Genomic DNA, 20,568 nt, shown 5'->3' with positions numbered 1-20,568 from the left:
ACAGACAGGAACATCTGATCTTATACACTAAGGCACGTCTCACAGGCAACATCAACGCCACCGTTTCCATCAGAATGGGAGGAAGCACACAAAAGAGCCATCCTCACAAAATGCAAGCACTGCAGTAGAGCCAGGGCTTTGAAAAAGTCCGGCACAGACGTACAGGCTGCATATCAAGCAGAAGGTGTTTTTTCTCCTTTGTTAAATTGATTAGTAAACGGACACATTGGACACATGTGCATACGTCTGCTCTTCACAAATAAAAAATCCGCCATCTGTATGTCCCACTTCCAGAGACACAGCAACAAGATGTAGCTCGTTTTGGAGATGCATGGCCAAATCAAATTACCACATTAGGCATGATCCAGCTGACAATGTGGTGTGTTGACGTGGCAGAGGGACACAATGTTACGAAAGGTTTTTGGTTTGTTGATTAGTTTCCATGTTTGGTTTCTTTTTTTGTACTTTTTACATTTTATTTTCATTTCATCTTCCATAGTGTCGTTAACTTTAAACATCCAAGAGAGAAATATCACTCAACGAACTGCAGTATGCAGCCTCTCTTTTACTTGTGTATGTCAGAGGCCAAAGAACCCCAAAACATGTCAAGAAACATCTAAAAACCCAATAAACATTTGTGTTTTCCTGCAGATATCCTGTGAATGTATCCAGTGATTATCATGTGTAATTATCCCAGCAATCACCAACATTTTCTTCATTGATATGTTTGAGTTTTTACAAATACCATCCATTTACTGTCTGAATTTTCTGTTACATTTAGCTTTAAGTTCAGGCTTCGCTCTGTAATTTGTGTTCAAATGTGACTTTTAGATTTATCATTTTTCCACACATTTACTTGTAACATACTCTGCCACAACAATCTTTTACAGCTGTAGATCCAAAGGTCTGGTCTTCATGGTAAAAGAAGATGCAGACAGGGGAAACAAGTCGGGGGAAACATTGACAAAACAGTGTTGCTCTTTGGAAAAGCAGCCAATGTTTTCTGTAAGCATGTTTCCTCAAAACAAGTCAAGTTTGACATGGGACGCAGTATGAGAATCATACCATAACCTGGCGATGTATGAACGTGCAAGTTTTCATCTTTACAACAAACTGTTAAAGCCTAAATACTCTGGCGAGGTCTTGTCTTTAACCTGTAAGCTAACATGTTTGCTCTTTAGGCAGTTGACATCCGAGTATGAAATGTTTGCATTCCTCCTCATCTGCTGCATCTGTGTGAAGTGTATTAATTAAAGTTATCAAATTAAAAAGGAATAATGGGCTTACTTAGGACACATGCAAAGCTACACCATTACATTTAATTAAAATTATTAAGCAGCTCAAGATCATTAAAATACCAAGAGGCGATTTAAACCTCAAGGTTTCAAGAGCTGTTACTCATGAAATGTGGACTCAAAAATAAAAATGATACCTCACATTACTGTCGAGGCAGAACATTCACTGTTACTGTTCATTTATTTAACAGCAAAAAAGTACATAATGCCCAGTACAATAGTATCTTATCTGATTAGCTTGGCCTTGAATTAGCTTGTTAATGGAGTAGGTCAGCAGCAGCGTGGCAGCAGCTCTCAGTTAGTCTTTCCTGCTCTCACCAGGCGAGTTTCATGCCTGACGTCAGTCATCTTTTATTACATTTCCTGTGCATACCTGGCTGACATTCCACACATTATTCACAGGTACAATGAGAAAACGCACCAGCAGTCACTGTCTGTCAGTGTGTACCCCCCCTCCCCGATAACCCAGCGTGCTATATTCTAAAAATTAATGAGCCCTAAACCTTGAAGTTGATAGTAAATTAGAGAGGTTTTCCCTGTGATAAGTTTCCCAGAGCATATTTATACTGAAGGTTTAAAGCCATCTGAGGGACAGGACAAGAAACAGGGAGGAAACATGGTTGCAGTGGATACAAACAGTGAGAGCAGAAAGTTTCCAGTCCAGATTTGCCAAAATGAATGATCCAAAGTCTGATCCAGAATGAGAGAGCAAGCAGTGTTTTTTTTTTTTTTCCTATGGGCTCTGTCCAGTATGATCCAATGCTCAGTGGGGCAAAAAGAGTGGGTGTGAACCATGTAATAACAAGTCCTCTTTCCCTGGGGAAGTTACCAAAACAATAGCTCTGCTGGGCATGCTGGGTATGCAGGGCCATCCTCACGACACCATCTTTCCAGCTGAGCATAAGAGCTGTAGGAAGCATCTCCCTGGAATGAAACAGCTTATACGGTGTCTCCCCAACCGTTGGTTAGAGTGCGGGGCAGAAGTGAGGCGGGTTTGGGTCTGGGGGTCTGTAGTAGCAGATGAGCATGACTAGTGGCTACCTGTGGAGGCTTTAAATGCTGCATACTCAAGTAGAACTGAAACAATCAGTCAGCCTATAAATGACTCAAACAACTTAAAAATCATCAACTAATATGATAATAGATGATATTTGGGGTCATTCTTTGAAGCAAAAATGCCAAATATTTTCTGTTTTCAGCTTCAAAATTGTAAGGCTAATTAACCATTTGCTAAACATGGTTAGGTTGTGAAGTGTTCGCCAGACAAGCAAATAACATCAAGCTTGGCCTTTTCACCATTTCAAGATTAATCAAGGCAATAATATGCAACTTTTATATGAATTTCTTGCACTGAGCTTGTACTGGGAAAACAAAGAGATCTCATTACTCTCATTACAATTTTCTAAGTGTCTTTGTGCATGTACTGCACCGTACGTTGTGGTGGGATATTAACTGACTGTGAGGAAAATCTAATAAAACTGACTCCCTTTTTTAATAACTTTAACCAGTGATGACTTCAGCAGTTTAAACACAGTAACAGTACTGATATAACTGATGCGAGTAACTGATGGAGACGCAACGACTGCTACCTGCTGCTGAAATCGGAAAAAAAACGGAATTAAAAAAGTCTATTTGTAATAACCTTTCAATAAAAACGAGTAGCTTGTAATAAATTGGTACTTTGCAATACTCAACACTGCATTTGTGTTTACCCATCCGCCTCCCTGAATACACACTCCAAAACACCACCACAGCCCACCCCTGACTGATTGTGCAATTTTCAAGAATATGCTTTCCAAACATGTTTTTCCAAAGCAAGTTAAATCCTCTACTGTGATTTAGGCATTGGCAACATGTTTAGGGAAATCCTGACTGGCATATGTCAAGGTGGTAACCTGAGGAAAACGGTGACAGGATCAGGAAGTGACTGATTCAGAGTGATCCCCAGTCTAGAGCATGAGAGCAGCAAGATATATTCTCATGATGAGGAATGGTTGACTTTTTTAACCAATCATTGATCTAGTAGGAGGCCTGAGAGAGGAAATTCTAGCAACTCAGACCTAAAGCGCAACAAGTTGTGAATTGGTGAGTAATCAAGCAAAGTCAGAGAGCAGAGCGAGAAAGAGGGAAAGCTCCACAGGACTGTTGGCAACGTGTAATAGTAACGGACACAGATGCCAAACAGGAGCTGTTTTCTTGTTTAACTCGTGTTCACGAGGAGTCTGGAAACACAGCCTCACACAGAGGGCTCTGCTAATTTAGATGCTAAACAAGGTAAACCAATGCCCTAAGATTTAAGAGCACGACAGGTAATCAGCTTTTGGTCATTTATAAAAACAAGGGGAAGAAATTAGGCTAACTGCACAATTCATTCCCAATGCTTAGTTGATAATAATGATCCCTTCCGCCGACCAAGCATGCTGCAGTCCTGCCCTGAAATAGCCTTAGCAGTTTCGAACCTATGCTGACAATTTGTGTTGCACACTGTAAGAAAATGCCACAGAACTGGTTTCTATACAAGAGGGGCTTTATCTGCCAAATTGCAGGGTGTTATCTTGTGGGGTGCCCCAAATCAAATTTTCCAAGAAACTGGGGGAAGAAATACAGAAATGGGTTGAAGTTAAATCCAAGTTCAAGAAAAAAAACACAAAACTGTTAATTTAGGGCCTGCAGAATGGACCCTCTATAAACACACATTCCCTGTAGAGGAAATACGCACCACTTAAGTAAAGTAAACCAGAGGCACAAACTAGCTGATTTTAGAGGACAATACTTTGCTTATACGTTACACACATATTCTCCTTTTTCCTCCTCAATAAAGTCGGCCAAAGGTAGGACAGGGTCAGCCATTCGTGGGGCAGGACATTTCTGAATTTGACAAGTAACGAGCTGTCATTCCTCGGGCCATCCACCCTGATCGCCACTCAGGACACTGCACATGAAAGGTGGCTCCTTATAGAGAAATACAGGCATGCATACAAACCAGTTATTGTGCTGTTCAATACAATAAACTAGTAGAACATTAGTAGCACTGTACATGTGTGTAGGTTCAATCCACACTGGTTTAAACAAGATATTACTGATGATGTTAGACAGCAAATTATCAAGTGATTTTAAGCCATTTTCTGTGAGGGATGAGGCTTAAAAGCCCCATAACACTGATTCATCCTCTCCAAAGAGCTCTCGCATAGCTGGATTGATTCAGCCCAAAACAATACCTCAGTCCGGGGAGGTCCGTGAAGTCTAATCTCTGGACTCTGCAGTGGAAACACTTGTTTTGGAAAAAAGTTATGAGCCTGAATATTCAGTGTATTTTAACAGCGAATGGGCGTGAACACTCACACACACACACTCATACACACTCACACACACACACACAGCATAAGTTAAACACGGTCTCTGCCTTAATTATAGAAACATTGCGAGGCTGATACTTTGTTTTTGTCCTTTCGATGCAGTGTCTTCCCCAAATAAGAAGATAACTTTGAGAATATGCCATTTGTAATGTGACTTCTGTTCACTCTGCAGGCTGGGTTTGTCTAAAATGCCAACACTGGCTCATTTACATAAGGAACAGTTCATATTCTTGTCATTTCCGACACACAACCCTCTATCTAATATACAGGTGAGGGAGTATTAAGCTAGCTGCCCACATGAATAACCAACTGCTCAATGAAAACGGCTCATTTCCAGCAAATAGTCAGAGCCTAACCAGACAGTAACGTTACCGCGCTCGTTTAGCACTTCGGCTTAGCCCGAGCGGACGGGGTAGCCGCTTCACTAGAAACATTCCACTGATTTCAAGTCATAACACCGCCCGACTGGGATCTCCAGGTCGCCAAACGCGATGAACTTAACCTAGCTGAGGAGAAAGAAGATGCCTTCTGCTCGCTTCACTTGGAGCATATCAGAGCTTATGTTAGCGGCGGAAAGCCTCCTTTTTAGTGAGGTAACGGCAGAAATGATCAGGCTGTCAACACATACGTTAAGCTAACAGGCTAAGGATCACATACCAATCACCTCGTGTAGCTCATAATCATCTTTGTTGATGGACCAGGGTTGGGAGCTCAGGTCCTCCGACATGGCTGTGGAGTCTGCTGCGGCCGAACTATCTGCAGAAAGGTGGTGAACCCAAAGACTGCGTGAAAAGAAGTCAAAGTAATCCAAACAGGACCAACAAGGGCGACACTTCCCCTTCTTTGCGAATCCTGCAGCACTCCTGTCATTCCCAAAGTTTGACACTAGCCTAGCAGCCCCGCCTACCGCATTCCTACTGAGCAAATGTGGACCTCCCTGGCGGACATATTGAGTGTGGGTCGTTCGACAGCACTGTGCTCCGCAATCCAAAGACGAACTCAGCCTGTAGCTTCCGCCACACTTTTAATGGCGGACAACAGCGTTATGAAATCTTTTTACCCCCAGTAAGGCCTTGCAGGCATTCACTCCCCTCTTAAAGCGAACAAGCCTATACTTTTTTGCCCAGAACAACATATAGCGCTCTTAGCCCTTTCCCACTCAGAAGAAAATGATTGATGAAGCGCAGTTAAGTCTTAAACAGACTAAGAGATGCTACCTGTCAGGCCACACACGGGGCCCACAATTTCCCAACACAGCGTGTGAAAGGAGGCGTGTCGCTCCAGAACATCCTGTCCCCTGATTGGACAATAGCACGTACGCTGCTCTGTGATTGGATACTCATGTGTTGACTGTAAAATATGCTGAGGCATTCAAGTAGCGACCCCTCTGGTGGTGCAATTTATAACACGTTAGACTTGCGCAATCACGACACATGGTGGAGAACTACAAGACACTGTCATGACTGTACACATGCTTTATAAATTTAAAAAAAACGACCCATGAAAAATTTATCAAATTTATTCACACCATTCAATCAAGGCAGAACAAATTCCTTTTTTTAATGAAACTGTTCTAAAAAGACCATATCAAAAATTAGTAATTCAAACATTAAATCCAACGTCATTGGTGACAGATAAAATGAGAGAGAAAGGCAGATGTCAGCAGTAAAATTGAACACGTGGAAGTATCACCATCACAATATCTCTTCCTCTTAAGCTTCAACCTCATATGGAAGTTGACTCATAAGAGGAAGTGGCCTGCGCAAAAAAAACACAGCTTTTAAGGAGAATGAAGTACACACATCCTCTTCAATAACTCACATAAATACACAACAGTGGCAGGCACTACCTATGTTCATCTTGAAATGTAGAATGCATTAATGGCTATGTGCAGTGAGAACTTTGGTACACAATGACAATATATAGAAATCACTATATCATCTTGGTAGGAAACACAAATAGTAGCATTGTAATATATGCATGATACAGACAGTAAACAGCGTTCCTACACATTTTCCCATTTCAAAATTCTGAGTATAGATGTTGATTTTGTGATTAAATGGTTTTAAAATTCAGTTGTTACCATGCATGTTACATTCTGACTATGCAATAACAGAGGCCAGTAACAGAGGGGATGTTCATGTACAATTCACCACGGAACTAGAAAACAGAACTTAAGTCCATTGACTTTGCTTTATTGGTGGAAACTCACAAAATTTCCCTTTTTTCATTATGAATAAACTCCTACGCAGAAAGTTGGACGACGTTTCAGACACCTCTGCCGACAGAGGAAGTAAACTAACCAGTGAACTTTTCAAAAATAGTTTGAAAAGAAATTCACTAATTCAGTTTTCACTGTGTGTCACAGTTTTCATGGAAACAACTATACACAAAGCTGTAAAGATATGGTTTCCACTGCCAGAATTTGGCAATGGTTTACTGTTCTGACATCTGACTACATCACTGCATAACGTAAAATTCAGACAAGCATTATGTTTGGTTATTTTGCAAAGCTATGTTCTGTGTGAATGCAATACAGAGATACCGCTGCATTCTCATTTCTTTGATGCAGTTATAAGGCAGCTTATAGAGGCAGCTCTGCGTAGGAGTGTGCTATGAGCTGCATGGACAACCTCTTGTTTTGATTTTGATGATACCATGCTCGCTCTGGCCTGCGCTCCCTCACACAGTGGTTAACATTTTGGCTGCTCAAACGCCATGAAAAACTATGATTAATATATTTGTATAAATTCTGAACTTTATATTTTAGAAAACAGAATGGGGGCATCAGTCTGGAGACAAAACTATTTTTCCGTACCTTTTCAAACCAGCAAATTACTGGAATCAAAGTCCATAGTTTTTTTTCAACCTCTGTAGGAACTATCTGAGGACATGACAGGTGGGTTCAGAAGCCAGCAGGATGTGGATCAGAAGCAAAGGCACACACTTGAACCTGCGCTGTTTGGCCATTGTCCAATATCCCCTTTAATGGGATAAAAAGGCACCTTAAAACACTGCCTGGTCCATGATTATGGCAGTGAGAGCGCTCTGGCCAACCGTATCCAGAACCAGGCCTGCGTGCACGGCCGGGTGTAGTCACAGATGGTGAGGAAGCGCAAGATGCTGGGGAACGGCTTCGTCATCGCCTTGTACACCACTGGAATAAGCCGTTTGTTTCGAGCTCCTGAGACGACAGAAAGAAGTTTTAAAAAAGGCAAGTTACATGCATCCGTGGGCTCATGTCAGAAGAAGGAAGAGGGAACTGTTAAACATAACGAAAATGGAACTTGCCGGGTGAGAGGCTGAGAGCAAACTTGGTCTGAAAGTCGCAGGCATCGCTGTCAAAGTATTCATCAGAAATCACCACCACCATCCTCTTACACCTGCACAGATGATCACATGTTATAGTCGTGGCAAAATGTGAGAGTCAGAAATTAGGGAGATTTTCCTGAGAGCGTCGTCTCACAGAAAACTGTGATTTCTTGCTCTCAGATGGCTTTCTATGTTCAAATTTCAAATGAAACTGTTACTAGGCAAACTAAGCTTCCTACCTTAACTGAAACATTAGTGTCTTCTGTATCTGTAACCTTTGCATTTCTATGTTTTGTCCACACAGGTTATTAATAAAGCCACATGCACCCACAGTATATTATATTTAGTAGACAGTAATAAGCAACATGCCAGGTACACACCCTGTGCTTAAACACAACCATGATGGCTGCAAATAATACATAAAAAGCACAAGGTCAAGCACCAGTGACTTTACTTTGGCTGCCCTGTATGTTTGAGTTTAAAGGACCAGACCTGGACTCAGGTGCCGGGTCTAGTTAAAATTAAACCGAAAAGCCAAATCAACAGAATAGACCTGGACGCTGTGAGCACGCGTCCATTTCCCACCTCTTCTCAATGAGCTCGCTGGTGATGGTCCACAAGCAGGAGCCCGGGAGGACATCTCTGTCGAACACGCACAGCTTCAGCTTGTAATCCGTCTGCTCCAGCTCGCGGATCATCTCATAGACAAACTCAAAGTCTTTGGGGCAGTAGCAGATGAAAGCATCAAACAGCTCAGGAGCACCTGGGTTCAAGCCAGTTAGATTAAATTCAGTAACATTGCTTTACGTATCCGCATAAGACAAACATTATGCAGCCCAGCACAACATATAATACATATAAATATACAACAAATAAATAGTATTCTACAGAAGAGCGATGCAGTATTTGTATTTTTCTATTTAAATATTGTAACTTGGGGCTACGGATGTAAATTAGCATTCTTGCTAACTGCGGCATGTTTACATCTTGTATTCTTATAATGATGTTCATTAACGTGCTCTTTCACTATCAAAGAAACAAACAACTAAAATAAATTCCACAGAAGTATAAAGGCACAGTGAGTATGATCAAGAAACCACAGGCCTGTGCGGTGGTGCAGACACGTGATTTGAGCCTCAGATGATTTGTCAGATTAAGAGCCGAGTTGGAGGATTTCCTGTGCAAGACTTAAAAAAAGGAAGAATATAAGGCCGCTGTCACTATCTCAAGTTTGACTTGAGCAAATTCACCGGATATTGTAACAGCATAATAATAACTGCTGCTACAAAGTCACACATTTATAATATTTTTCAAAGAGTTGCTAAGATTTAGGGGGTATGTTTGGAGAGAAAACTGCAGGTAGCGTGGAAATAGTTACAGAACTGTAAAACCTGTCCATCACTGGTGACCTTTAAAAGTGATTCTATCTATTTAGGGTTGCTTTTTTTTTCATTAGTTGCACCGAACATGCATCTATGCGTTCGTATAATCTCTTAACAAGTCTGGTGTGACTTATGCACACCAATTTTTAGCTCATAAATCAACATGTATTGTATCTACTTTAGCCTAATATAACAGCTCTGTGTCTGTTTTCTTATCACCAGTGGTGCAAGAGGCACTCTGACCTTTTACTTAAGTATTAATACCACAAAATGTACTTTTTGTATTTTTATCAGCAAAATGTACTTAAACAATCAAAAGTTAAAGTTCTCATTGTGCAATACAGCCTTATTCAGAGTGTTAGAATGTATTAGACGACTGGATTACTATTAAGGATGTACTGACACGGAAGCAGCATTTTACTGTTGTATTTGGTTACAGTGGAACTATTTTTACCTACTTTATGTACTGTTGGACGTGTCATCATATTATTGTATTTTGTCTGTCTATGTTTTGTGTGAAAAGGTTTATCCGGTGCAGTGAATTGGAACGACAGCTGTCAGATAAATGGAGTTGAGTAAAAAGTTAATAATATATAATACATAAATGAAGGTTGCAAAAAATGAAAAGTACAGTAATTTTGTATGTGTTCATTTTCACCACTGTCTGTTATGTCTGACTAGTTACAATGTGCTGAATCATGAACCATGTGTGTTTCTGAGGTGATATAATTGATGCTGGCAGGAGTTGGTGCATGTCAAACCAGTGGTACAGCCTCCCATTTATCTAAATGATTTTTACAAAAGAGGGGAGCGAGAGGATCTCACACACACACAGACCTTCGGGGTCGTCCTCCAGGGTGATGCCAAACCTCTCCGGGGTGCGAGGGAGGCAGCTGGTGTCGACCTCATCGACCTGAACCGGGGGCTTCAGACTCTCATAGTACTTCCTCACATCCTCATCTGGCACAGTACAGATGGATGTATAAACACACACACAGTGAGCAGTTTTGCATAGAAAGTGAATTACATTATCTGAAAAGAGTACATAGTCATTTTTATCTAAACATTTACATATTTGACCTTAAATTTCTCAGTCATCTGGATTATGTGTGTACTTTCTAAATACTTTTTGCAATATGGGAATCAGGACATGTGAATCATTTCCGGAAACAGACCCTCAGGGACAGGACAGGACAGGACGAGCAACAAAAACAGACTGGAGCTACAAATGAGTAATAATTATGGACTTGTGACGGTGAATTAAGCATTTAAAAGGGCGGAAATAAAGAGAAATCCCGCACCTATCAAAGGACGAAGGTCCTCCAAAATGTCTTTCCTCTCCACCTCCTCCAGGATTGACAGCAGCCTGCCCACGGTCCCGTCCGTGGAGCGGGCCTGCCAGCCCTCCAGGACCATCTGGGTGGGGTTTCTGGACGCCTCACAGTTGTGTATCTCCAGGTAGGTGAAGCCCATGGCCTCGGCGACGACCATCCAGTCCGCGGCCACTGGGTTTCTGGGGTTCAGGTACATTCCCAACTTCTTCCTCACGCTCACGTTCAGCGCGATGAGGGGAACCGTCTCCAGGTCGACCTCTGGCTCTGCGCACGCCATGGTGGGTTGTTGGGGTTTTCTCTCCATTCTGCTAAAGAGACGAGAGGGGAAACATTGTAGCGAGAGGCAGCCTGAGACGGAGAGTTTCCACACAGTTTACCTGACAAGAGAACAAGGAAGTGATGTCAAGTGTGCTTCACGCGGGCTGCGTCACAGAGTGGGAGGAGACAGAGCTGCAGCTGTGGCTGACTGTGCTGCTGGTCAAAGCTTTGGGGAAAGTTTCTCCTAAAGGTCCTGTTCACTCTATTTTACTTCAATGCAGAAGTGAAAAGTGTGTGTGCGGGAATAGGCTTTTATTTTATCTGGATTTTCTCCTGGGTGACCAGAAATAAAATAGATCCTTGTTATTGATGGTAAAATGGCTTGTAGAAGTGTTTCTGTTCCTTTTTCTTATCTACATTCACGGCTGCCCCCCCACCCCCACAAAACACACACACACACACACACCACAGCATTTTGTACAACACTGAAATCCAAATTTCAAGGTTCACAGTCATGTTTAAAAAGGCGTAACTTACTGCATTGCACAATAAAACCACACAACTCCTCAATTCAGTATTTTTATTTTGAAACTGCCGCAAACAGGCAAATTCATAAAAAGTAACAACTGCTTATCCAAACAGACATAATAATAATAATAATAATAAAAGAAAATGTGCACACAAACATCAGCAGACAGATGATTGGGACTGTTTCGCTGCATAAATACTAGAAACCACAGAGTGGCTTTACTGTTGCTGCAGCATAACAGGAAACGAAGCAACAAGTCCAGGAAGGGAACTTTATGTGGCCTGTTTTTCTAGAGAACTGATCATCGGCCACTTCATCAGGTAAACCTGCTCAACTGCTCATTAACGCAAATATCTAATCAGCCGGTAACTCTCGACAGCCTCTTTATAAGGTCTCCTTGCTACCTAGAACAGTCGAGTTCAGTATTGCGAGAGCAGGAACATGCATTTTACAGCAACAGCAGTCCAAGTTTGCATCGCTGCAGCTTCCATCCTCTGAACGTCCTTGAGGCACATCACAGGTTTTTGCCTCTGGAGAAATAGAAGTCTATGCCTCGGTCCCGATGTTGTTTAGGAGTGTGAGATGGGCCTTTCTTTCCTCTTGGGGAAGGCCCTGAGCCACTCTGAAGAAGAGAAAAAAGTGGTTTAAAAGAAGACTGTGCTCAAATCAATGCAGTTTTCCCTGAACAGCTAAAACCATTAAGTATTATTGTTTTGCCAGAGGTGGAAGAAGTATTCAGATCCATTACTTTAAATAAATATACTGTAAAAATGTTACATTTCAAGTAAAAGTCTTGTGTTGAAAGTCTTACTTAAGTAAACGTAATGAGGGATTATCCACAAATTGTACTTTGAGTACCTTCAGTATTGATTCTGTAGAGAATGGCTGAATTGTGTGACATATTAAAAATGCTACATATACACTGATGACGTACATCAGTGTATATGTAGCATTTTAGTGCTGTTGCTGGGTGAGGTGAAGCTAACTGTAACTGCTATACTTCACAGTTAGTTTTAGTTCCCAGCTCCTCCAAAGGGTCACAAGACAAATCTGAGAGGTCACGAGATGATTTAATGGGGAAGGAAAGAAAGCAAAACAATATTCTGCACCACAAATTTGTCTTCAGCTTTTTTTGAACTTTTCTCATTGGATCATTTGAACTTGTTTTGAAATTGAACAATTAAAGTTAAACCATGTGAGAAGCTTATAGGGGAAGTCTTACTTTGATGGAACTGCTAACAACTCATAGGCGTAGATGACAGGCTGTAACCAAACCCTGCTCTTTTTGTAAGTGGTAAAAAGCAAAAAAGTTTTGGGAACCACTGGTGTAATATTAAACACTTTCACCGCTTTTGCTTGCAGCCATAAACGTTAAAACAGCTATTACAGCAGAACGCAATCATACTATTCACTTCCCTTTTCTCAAACACCCACCGGTTTCTTGTTAGCGTGTCTGCTCCATTCAGGCGCTACGACGACAGGGGTGGGGTAGGTCTCACCAAGGGACACATTAGCATGTGACAGGGCAGCAGTGCTGAGCGTCCAGGGCGTGTGCACGTCAGCTCCCCTGATCTTCTGCAGCTCAGGAATCCACTGCCGCACGTAGTCACCCTACAGCAGACACATTAGGTCACCGAGCAGTAACCTCAGTCGATGGCTGAGGTTTCCATCTCACAGCTTTCCTCACATTTCTACTGGTTCTACTGGTACTCACACATATTGTGTTGTAGTGCAAGCAATGGCAAGCTCCACACAAATGAAAGGGAAATTAAATCCACCGTTCGTGCATCTACTCAAACGTACATTACTGTCGTAGTCCAGGCCTTGCTTGATCATGTTGAACTTCCTGTTTTCTCTGGGGTCATTTCCTATTCCAGCGCTGTACAGCCAGTTTCCATAATTGCTGCAGACATCATAATCAATCTTTGGAGGAAAGTTTAAAATGATAAGGCAAAGGTACCTTTGAGTATATATATATACACACAAAAATAAAAGGGACTGAAGTGCTGAGCTCAATATTTCAAAAATCTTCTTATTAAGTTATTCCATAGCATCTCAAACAATTCTCAAGCAAATCAATTCTTAGTTATGTCCTAAAAAGACCATTTCACTTTTCAAAAGCCCCAGACTGATTCAACCCTTTGCCTTTACTACTTACCAGGAGGTATTCAAACCACTCAGCTCCCATCCTCCAGTCCAGGCCCAGGTCTTTTGTGAGGAAGCTGGCAACATTTTGCCGCCCCCTGTTGGACATGAAGCCTGTCATTGCCAACTCTCTCATGTTGGAGTCCACGAAGGGCACTCCTGTCCGACCCTCTGTAACAACAAGACATACATCTTTTCAGCTAATGATAGGTAAACTGTGCATGCTCCTCTCAAAGACTAGATTAAATTTTTATTTGAGACCAATTAGGAAAAAAAAAAACTGTGCAAACCTTTCCATGCATTGAAAAGCTTCATGTCCGTTTTCCATGGAACAGATTTATGTTGGAGCCCTGAGGAAAAAATCTGATGAGCTTTCTACTTGTTTAAAGTGTATTTAAAAATTTAAAAAAAGCATTGAAAACTTGTGCTCATTTTACCTTTGATCTGAAACAGTCTGTTCCCATACTTGACACCCACAAACTTGAAGTAATCCCGCCACAGAAGTTCAAAAATGACCCTGAATGAGAATTATTTTTCATTTGTAACAAAACACTCATTTCATTATTATAGTTGTCTATTATTTATAGAAAGAGCATCAGAAGTCTGTGAGCTTTTGCACATACCGTAACAATATGGCATTGTGAGTACCTATCTTTTATATTGATAAAAAAATTATCCATAATAATATTTTAATCCAATAATATCCCATTGTTTTGTACCTCAATCATCTAAATATTCCAGTCATTTCTCACTCACACACACTCACCAATATGTGCTCTGATTCGCTGTTCGCTCGCTCTCATACTGCTTGATCTGATGATAAATATACCGAGGTGAGATGCAACCCATCGCCAGCCTGCAGAATTAGAGCACCGATAGAGAATTAAATACTTGGAACGTTAAAATCTAGTAAGCATTTACCAGTAGATGAAATTATGCGATAACACTCACCAAGGTGCAAATTTCGTGGAATAATCCACACCAATCAAGCCATTACGAGTCTCCTTGTAAGTTGCAACTGCATCCTACAAAATGGACAACATGTATATTTTTTGCCATGTTATAAGCAACAACTACTTGTTCCTATTTGTAGTATAAGTTGTACTCACAGTGTCCCAGAAATAGTGTTTCAGTCTGGCCAAAGCCTGACTTTCACCACCGCTGCAGGGGAAGGCCGAGCGAGGATCAGTCACACACTCTACGAGAATAAAAACAAGAGAAGCAATTCTGCATCAGACTGACTTCACACATGTTAAACACTCCCTGATGTACATTAAGACACACGGAATCATAAAGGCTCAATCATGTTCATGGAAATCTCACTCGCTGGCACTTAATGGGAAAGTCTTTGCTCAGCAGTTTGCCTATTGAATTCTGAAAGTGACACAAGTGGGGATTCACTTAATAGAGGCAATGCATAAAGTGAGTAATTTGTTCTTCCTTATTGCCAGCAGCATGTAAAGACATTTACAAAAAAGTCAAGTCAATGAGAACATAAAATAAATGTACAGGAGTGTGTCTTGGTGATAATGGCACAGAGATAGTGTTATCATTTCTGCAGTATACAGAAGATATGCTATATGAATTAAACCATTTGGACCGAACAAATAAGACATTAGGATCTTTCACCTGTCTGTTGGAGGTCCTCTGCTGTAGGAATGGCTCCTTCCTCCAGCCCTGAGGGGAGGGGCTTTAGCTGCTCGGGGGTCGGGAACACAGGCCTCACCCTGCCCTGGGTCTCTACGGCTTTCCTGAACTGAGTGAACACGTCAGGCAGCCTAACAAAACAGGAGGAAATGTTACAAAATATTCTGAACACTTCTTAATCTACATCTTTAATGAAGTTGCCACAATCAAAAACAGAGCTGGGATGTTTTTGTCCCATGCACGCCATATGCAGTCGCACCTGGATATGTGGTGAAATGGAAGATCGTCTCTGTGGTACAGTGTAGACCCCCAGCAGGTGTGAACTTTGACCTTCATCTGTGCACAGACATCCTTCACTCGTTTCTCAACAGTCAGCTCTTCTGAAGTCACCTGAACACGCAAATTCGGAGGAACTACGTCACCGGTCGGTGCCATGAAGCGGTGGCAATTACGATGATGCAAAAAAAGACTAACGTTAAAACTACCTCTTCGTGGAAAGCCACAGTGCTGACAGAGCCCAGCTGCTTGATGAGGTCGGCAACTACCTCCTCTGGCTTCCCCTGTCTCACCACGAGGTTGCTGTCACACACATGTAAAAATAAAAACACACACACACAAGTCCCAGTTGACACCATGCCAGGCAAGCTGCATCCTGGGTAGAGAGCTAGTAACCAACCCCCCCCCCATCCTCCACCCACAGACCGGAAAAAATGATGGGAACAGTGTGTGCAGCACATATGTTAATGTAAACATAACCTATACGACCAGGTGTGTCCTGATCCTTTTTCTTCAGTGCAATTGAATCCTAGAAAGCTGAGGTCACAGTCTGCACTGAGTGTATGTGTAACAATGACAGAAGTTCATGGTCACTTTAAAATGCTGCAAATACATTATAGGTCTTCAGTACTCTGACAAAGATGGAGAAAGTCAGCAATGTAAATAAAGCAGTACAACACATTTCCACAGACAATTGAGGTCACATACAAGAAGACAAGTCAACAAACAACAGAGTGGTTACCTGCCCTTGTTGACAAAGGTGTTTCTGAGGTCCCTGATACTCTCCAGCAAGAAGCGCAGGCGGAAAGGCCCAGTCTTTGGTAGGTTGTAGTTGTACGTTCCCACATAATGTCTGGAGTCAAAGCAGTACAGTGGGACAATGTACTCCGCATTTCTTTGCGCCCAGTGGAAAAGCTGCATGTAAAGAATACAGAGTATGGCTCACACCATCATCTTTGAGCAAAAGCGATCATGGCATTATGACAGTGGCAGGGGAGACACATAGATAGAAAACTGCACATTGGTGTCTACAAGCAAATCATGACAAACGCACCATGTCAGCTAGTGCTGAAAACACAACTTAATTCCAATGTTATGTTTTGGGGACACTTGAAGTAAGCAAATGCATTTTCTTTCTTTGCAATTATTTGGAAAGTGCTTCTTTTATTTTGAAATAAGCAACCAGAAGTACATGTTGAAGTCACCGCTTGACTGAAGGCCTGGTGTTTCATGTATCATTCAAAGCAAGACATAAAATAAAAGATCAGCGATAATATAAATGATAGCAGTCTCTGGTAATATTTTGACATAAAATCTGTGCAGTTTTTGTGACCAAGTGATGTTATCTGGTCATCTACCTCTTATTCTGAAGGACTTGTACCGGAAGTAATATAGCTGTTGCTGCTACTGACACAAGATTAGCTTGATGCTAATAGCAAACATGCACAATATACTAAAAATGTCCTCGCAATGACGGTAACAAAGCAAATGGTCACAACGTCAAACAGACCCGTTTACTTGTAAGTTTAATATGTGAACTTAAGTAAAGTAACGTTAGTTTTTTTTTATAATTACGTGCACTTGTAACAGAATTTAGCGTCTTACCTCGTTGTCGTGGAGTCGCAAGTCGTTTCTTAATAAACATATGATTGTACGGGAGGTAGACATTGTTAAGCTGTTTGTTTAAATATAGCAGCAATACTTGTGTCGGAGAAAACTACAAGCTCGGTGTCGGAGAGCTGAGTGAGTGAGCCGTCTGCTGCCTGAGTGCACTGAGCTCCTCACGCTTTCAGACACGGAGTTACAAAACATCAGCTTTTGTAACGTGGATGTTGTCTAACAGCTCCACCAAGTCAACACCGTGGAGGTTTATCCCACACAAAGTCATCGACATATTTCAGGTTTTTATCATTGTCATAATACCACAGTTGCATAATGAAATATACCATTAGCACTACATTTGCTTGAGTTACGTTCCTTCCATTAGAGCGTGCTTTCAGACAACAATTTGATCTTCTGTGCTTAAATGTGATGTCCGTGTTGCATATCCATCAAATACATGACATAAGTATGTGAACTAGGTCCACTGCATTTACATGTTTTAACAAATATAGGGTGTCAGTTAGAAACATCTCTCAATTTAATTTAATAATGCACTCCAGGACAACACCACCTCCCACTATGATCTCATGATAAATGTATAAGTGTATAGAATTCATGGCAGAGCTGTTGAATTGCATTAAATTGTACAGGTGTACAAAATAAAGCTGCCTGGTAATGTATATACCAAACCCAATCCATTAATCAACTTAATTTGTTACAGATGTCCATGTGGAGCTAAAACAAGCAAAGAAAAGGTGATTTGAAGGGAGGATTCAAAATACATGTAGTGAGTTTCGATATAACTTAATGTAAATACATTCAAATGAACAATTCTACACTTTCCCTCTTTGTCATTGCAAACTGATTCTGGTTTAAAAGAAAAACTCTTTAAAATTGGAAATTAAAAAGAGGGAAATCAAAACAATAAATTGAAAACCTGATTCTTAATTTAAACCCTTAGTTGATTTTTCTTTTGTTATGTAACAGCACATGAATCAGATAATGTGGTGCAAAAATAAATATCAGCTCCTTAGAACAAAATCCTGGATAAAACTGCATTGTGGGCAAAAGAGAAGTGATACTTTTCATAATATATTATTTGGCATTGCGGTCATCACAAAACAACACGATAAAAATCACACAGGGAAATAGTCTTAGACCTTGGATTTATTAAGTTAAATGTACAAAAGATCAATGACTTGATACATTTCATGTTTCAAGGCTTTGTCATTAAGACAAAACAAACTCTGTCCCAATCGAAAGCCTCCCTGCCTTTTCATGCTGCCTACCAGCTCTCAAAGAGACAATCAGACATACTCCTGTCTAAATCACAGTACAATCTACTGTATAATGTAGCTATTTCATCAAATAGATTTGTATATAATGTAAAGAAATTTCATACAAAAGTGCAGAACAATATGTATTTACAGTATAATCTTTTTTTTTTTTTCTATATAAAAGAACTTCAGCAAATCCTGTGTGTGCTCTCTTACTGAACAGCTGCTCACCTTATTAGGAAGCTTGCCGCTTTGGCAGTGAACATTTGTGTTTACGAGCAGACTCAGATAAGGCACTGACAAGGGTCAAAAAAAGATTTGATCGCTCCTTTAAGTGCCACTTTATCGCAGCGAGCCACTACACCTCCAACATCAATCCTCCTCAGTTTAAGTTTCAACTCAGCTCCACTTGAAAGTATACAGCGTTTAGCTCTGTCTTTCCAACTTGACCCTTTTTTTTTTTTTGGCGACTTTATCTCACATGACATTACACAGAGCGAAGTGTGCTGTCAAGTGGTCATCAAGTGACCCATTCATATAGCGTGGAAAGCAAAGTAAAGGCGTGGGGTGACTGGATTCATACTGAAGTTACAGCAAAAACGTAAATGCTTACTTCTAATGTCATAATGCTTTTCATTCTAACACAATGTAACGTCGATGCATCTGATTTGGTCTGTGCAGTCTACTGTGCACAAAGCTGCCGTAACATAGAAAAGGCTATAGGGCTCTGAGGTGGCAAAACAATCCAACATGACTAATACTGCACATTAACTTTAGCCCATTGTTTCAACTTTTCTTTGGCCACTTTCTTCTGTGGACCCAAGGCTCACTGCATGGGAAGCTGGAATGGATGTCACAGACTCCAACAGTATTGTTGGTATTGCTTAATAGACATTGCACACTTATGCAAAAGTTTGGTTCTTTTTTTTCTTTACATTGGAAAAAAAACTACACAATTCTCCTTATGAAATCATACAAAAAAATGCTTCAAATAGAAAAATATCTCCTCATTTGATTATCCTGCATGTTGGAAATGTTTCAATGCATGATATCAAAAGTGCAATGTTGACAATCCTTCTAAATGGGCTTGCGAGTGCTATGAAAGTAGGGTGATGCAACCCTCTAAGATGTTTTAAAAAAGGACATTCTTACTTACAAATTCTTATTGTAAGGCGTTGACGAAAATACATTTACAGTTTGACTTTGTATGTGTTACTGTCTGTCATATAAAAATATCTTACCATCTTAACTTCGCTCACAGCTAACTTGGGCTGATGAGAAACTTACAGTACTGTCAGATGTGGTCAATGTCACCAGTCAGTCACGATTACATAGCATCTGGCCAAACCCAGACGCTGCTCTGTGACGATAAATGAGTGTAGACCCAGGAAGCTTAAGACGTCACTGCTCTCTAACATCACTTTTCCTGCTCTTGTTAAAGGACAGCAGCCTGTAGTTTGTGAGACTGCTAAGTGGTTTCTAGTCAGTCCCCTCCTGGAGGAACACACGGCGATGCCTCAGAGGACTCTGGAGGTCTGACGCAGTCAACCTGGCCTCTCAGCGAAAAATCCGGGTTGAGCTAGTTGGTGGAAAATGCAGGGGCCCTGGCAAGGCAGACACTGGTGATAGATGGCAGGGCAGGACGTTGGAGTGATGCCGAGCCCTGGAGCCTGGCGACGGGGGGCCCTGGGGGCGGGGCAGGCCGGAGAGGAGGGGAGGTGCCTGGGCTGCGGAGGCCTTGCAGGCAGGGGAGGGGAGGGGGGTCGGCGGGCTTCAGAAGCTGCCTTGAACGAACGGGTGGCTGAGCAGGACGTCTGCAGTGGGCCGCCACTTCTCCTCCACAAACACCTGCCGCAGGAAGTCCCTGCACGCGTCGGACACACCTTCGGGAAGCATGGGCTTCGTAGGCTGGGTGGCGATCTTAAAAATGGCCGCCATGGCCTCGTACTCGGCCCACGGAGGTTTCTGGGTCAACATCTCCACAACAGTGCACGCAACACTCCTGAGGATAAACAGAGAGTTAGCTGATTATGGACACAGTAAGACTGCAATATTGCAGTTCAGTGTAACAATAAGACTCTTTTCCATGTTTTTGACACAGTCCATTTTCACAAAATTGACCATTATATGCGTCCAGTTAAAACCCTATTAAGAT

General features: G+C 41.5%; 4 protein-coding genes across 4 annotated transcripts in view; all 4 read right to left on the bottom strand.

Moving 5' to 3' along the window:
- The window catches only part of oxsr1b (oxidative stress responsive kinase 1b), a 36,279-nt gene extending 30,747 nt beyond the window's left edge, over nucleotides 1-5,532 (bottom strand). The window contains exon 1 of the mRNA XM_070852731.1: nucleotides 5,309-5,532. Within this exon, the coding sequence (XP_070708832.1) occupies nucleotides 5,309-5,378 (70 nt within the window). The 5' untranslated portion in view covers nucleotides 5,379-5,532. The remainder of the gene's footprint in view (nucleotides 1-5,308) is intronic.
- Nucleotides 5,533-6,154: 622 nt separating this feature from the next.
- Nucleotides 6,155-11,060, bottom strand: myd88 (MYD88 innate immune signal transduction adaptor). Its single transcript, XM_070852683.1, has 5 exons — nucleotides 10,647-11,060; nucleotides 10,183-10,305; nucleotides 8,549-8,726; nucleotides 7,943-8,034; nucleotides 6,155-7,835 (listed from the first exon to the last, which is right to left on the bottom strand). The coding sequence occupies exons 1-5, from the start codon at nucleotides 10,981-10,983 to the stop codon at nucleotides 7,681-7,683; spliced, it is 885 nt and encodes a 294-aa protein (XP_070708784.1). The 5' UTR covers nucleotides 10,984-11,060; the 3' UTR covers nucleotides 6,155-7,680.
- A 540-nt stretch (nucleotides 11,061-11,600) lies between these two features.
- Nucleotides 11,601-17,259, bottom strand: cry-dash (cryptochrome DASH). The gene is made up of 14 exons (XM_070852682.1): nucleotides 17,140-17,259; nucleotides 16,277-16,449; nucleotides 15,744-15,837; nucleotides 15,518-15,648; nucleotides 15,241-15,389; nucleotides 14,721-14,809; nucleotides 14,563-14,636; nucleotides 14,378-14,467; nucleotides 14,049-14,128; nucleotides 13,902-13,961; nucleotides 13,625-13,782; nucleotides 13,270-13,389; nucleotides 12,901-13,077; nucleotides 11,601-12,088 (listed from the first exon to the last, which is right to left on the bottom strand). Exons 1-14 carry the CDS (start codon nucleotides 17,200-17,202, stop codon nucleotides 11,981-11,983), a joined length of 1,566 nt encoding a protein of 521 aa, XP_070708783.1. The 5' UTR covers nucleotides 17,203-17,259; the 3' UTR covers nucleotides 11,601-11,980.
- A 1,026-nt stretch (nucleotides 17,260-18,285) lies between these two features.
- map3k22 (mitogen-activated protein kinase kinase kinase 22) overlaps nucleotides 18,286-20,568 on the bottom strand; it is a 36,052-nt gene continuing 33,769 nt past the window's right edge. Inside the window, exon 18 of the mRNA XM_070853026.1 lies at nucleotides 18,286-20,415. Within this exon, the coding sequence (XP_070709127.1) occupies nucleotides 20,187-20,415 (229 nt within the window). The 3' untranslated portion in view covers nucleotides 18,286-20,186. The remainder of the gene's footprint in view (nucleotides 20,416-20,568) is intronic.

The sequence above is a fragment of the Pempheris klunzingeri genome, chromosome 21 (assembly GCF_042242105.1).
Source record: "Pempheris klunzingeri isolate RE-2024b chromosome 21, fPemKlu1.hap1, whole genome shotgun sequence".
Classification (NCBI taxonomy): domain Eukaryota; kingdom Metazoa; phylum Chordata; class Actinopteri; order Acropomatiformes; family Pempheridae; genus Pempheris; species Pempheris klunzingeri.
The sequence above is the reverse complement of the archived record's forward strand: the minus strand, read 5'-3'. Positions and strand labels throughout refer to the sequence as shown.

Excerpts from the sequence above, each read along its gene's own strand:
- cry-dash (XM_070852682.1), bottom strand. The coding sequence starts at position 17,202 with ATGTCTACCTCCCGTACAATCATATGTTTATTAAGAAACGACTTGCGA. Across the intron at positions 15,390-15,517 it reads CCATTTCACCACATATCCAG|GCTGCCTGACGTGTTCACTC; the intron begins GTGCGACTGCAT and ends CTGTTTTGTTAG. Across the intron at positions 14,810-15,240 it reads AGAGGACCTCCAACAGACAG|AGTGTGTGACTGATCCTCGC; the intron begins GTGAAAGATCCT and ends TTATTCTCGTAG.
- myd88 (XM_070852683.1), bottom strand. The coding sequence starts at position 10,983 with ATGGAGAGAAAACCCCAACAACCCACCATGGCGTGCGCAGAGCCAGAG. Across the intron at positions 8,727-10,182 it reads CCTGGAGGACGACCCCGAAG|GTGCTCCTGAGCTGTTTGAT; the intron begins GTCTGTGTGTGT and ends GCTTGAACCCAG. Across the intron at positions 7,836-7,942 it reads TGCTCTCAGCCTCTCACCCG|GAGCTCGAAACAAACGGCTT; the intron begins GCAAGTTCCATT and ends CTGTCGTCTCAG.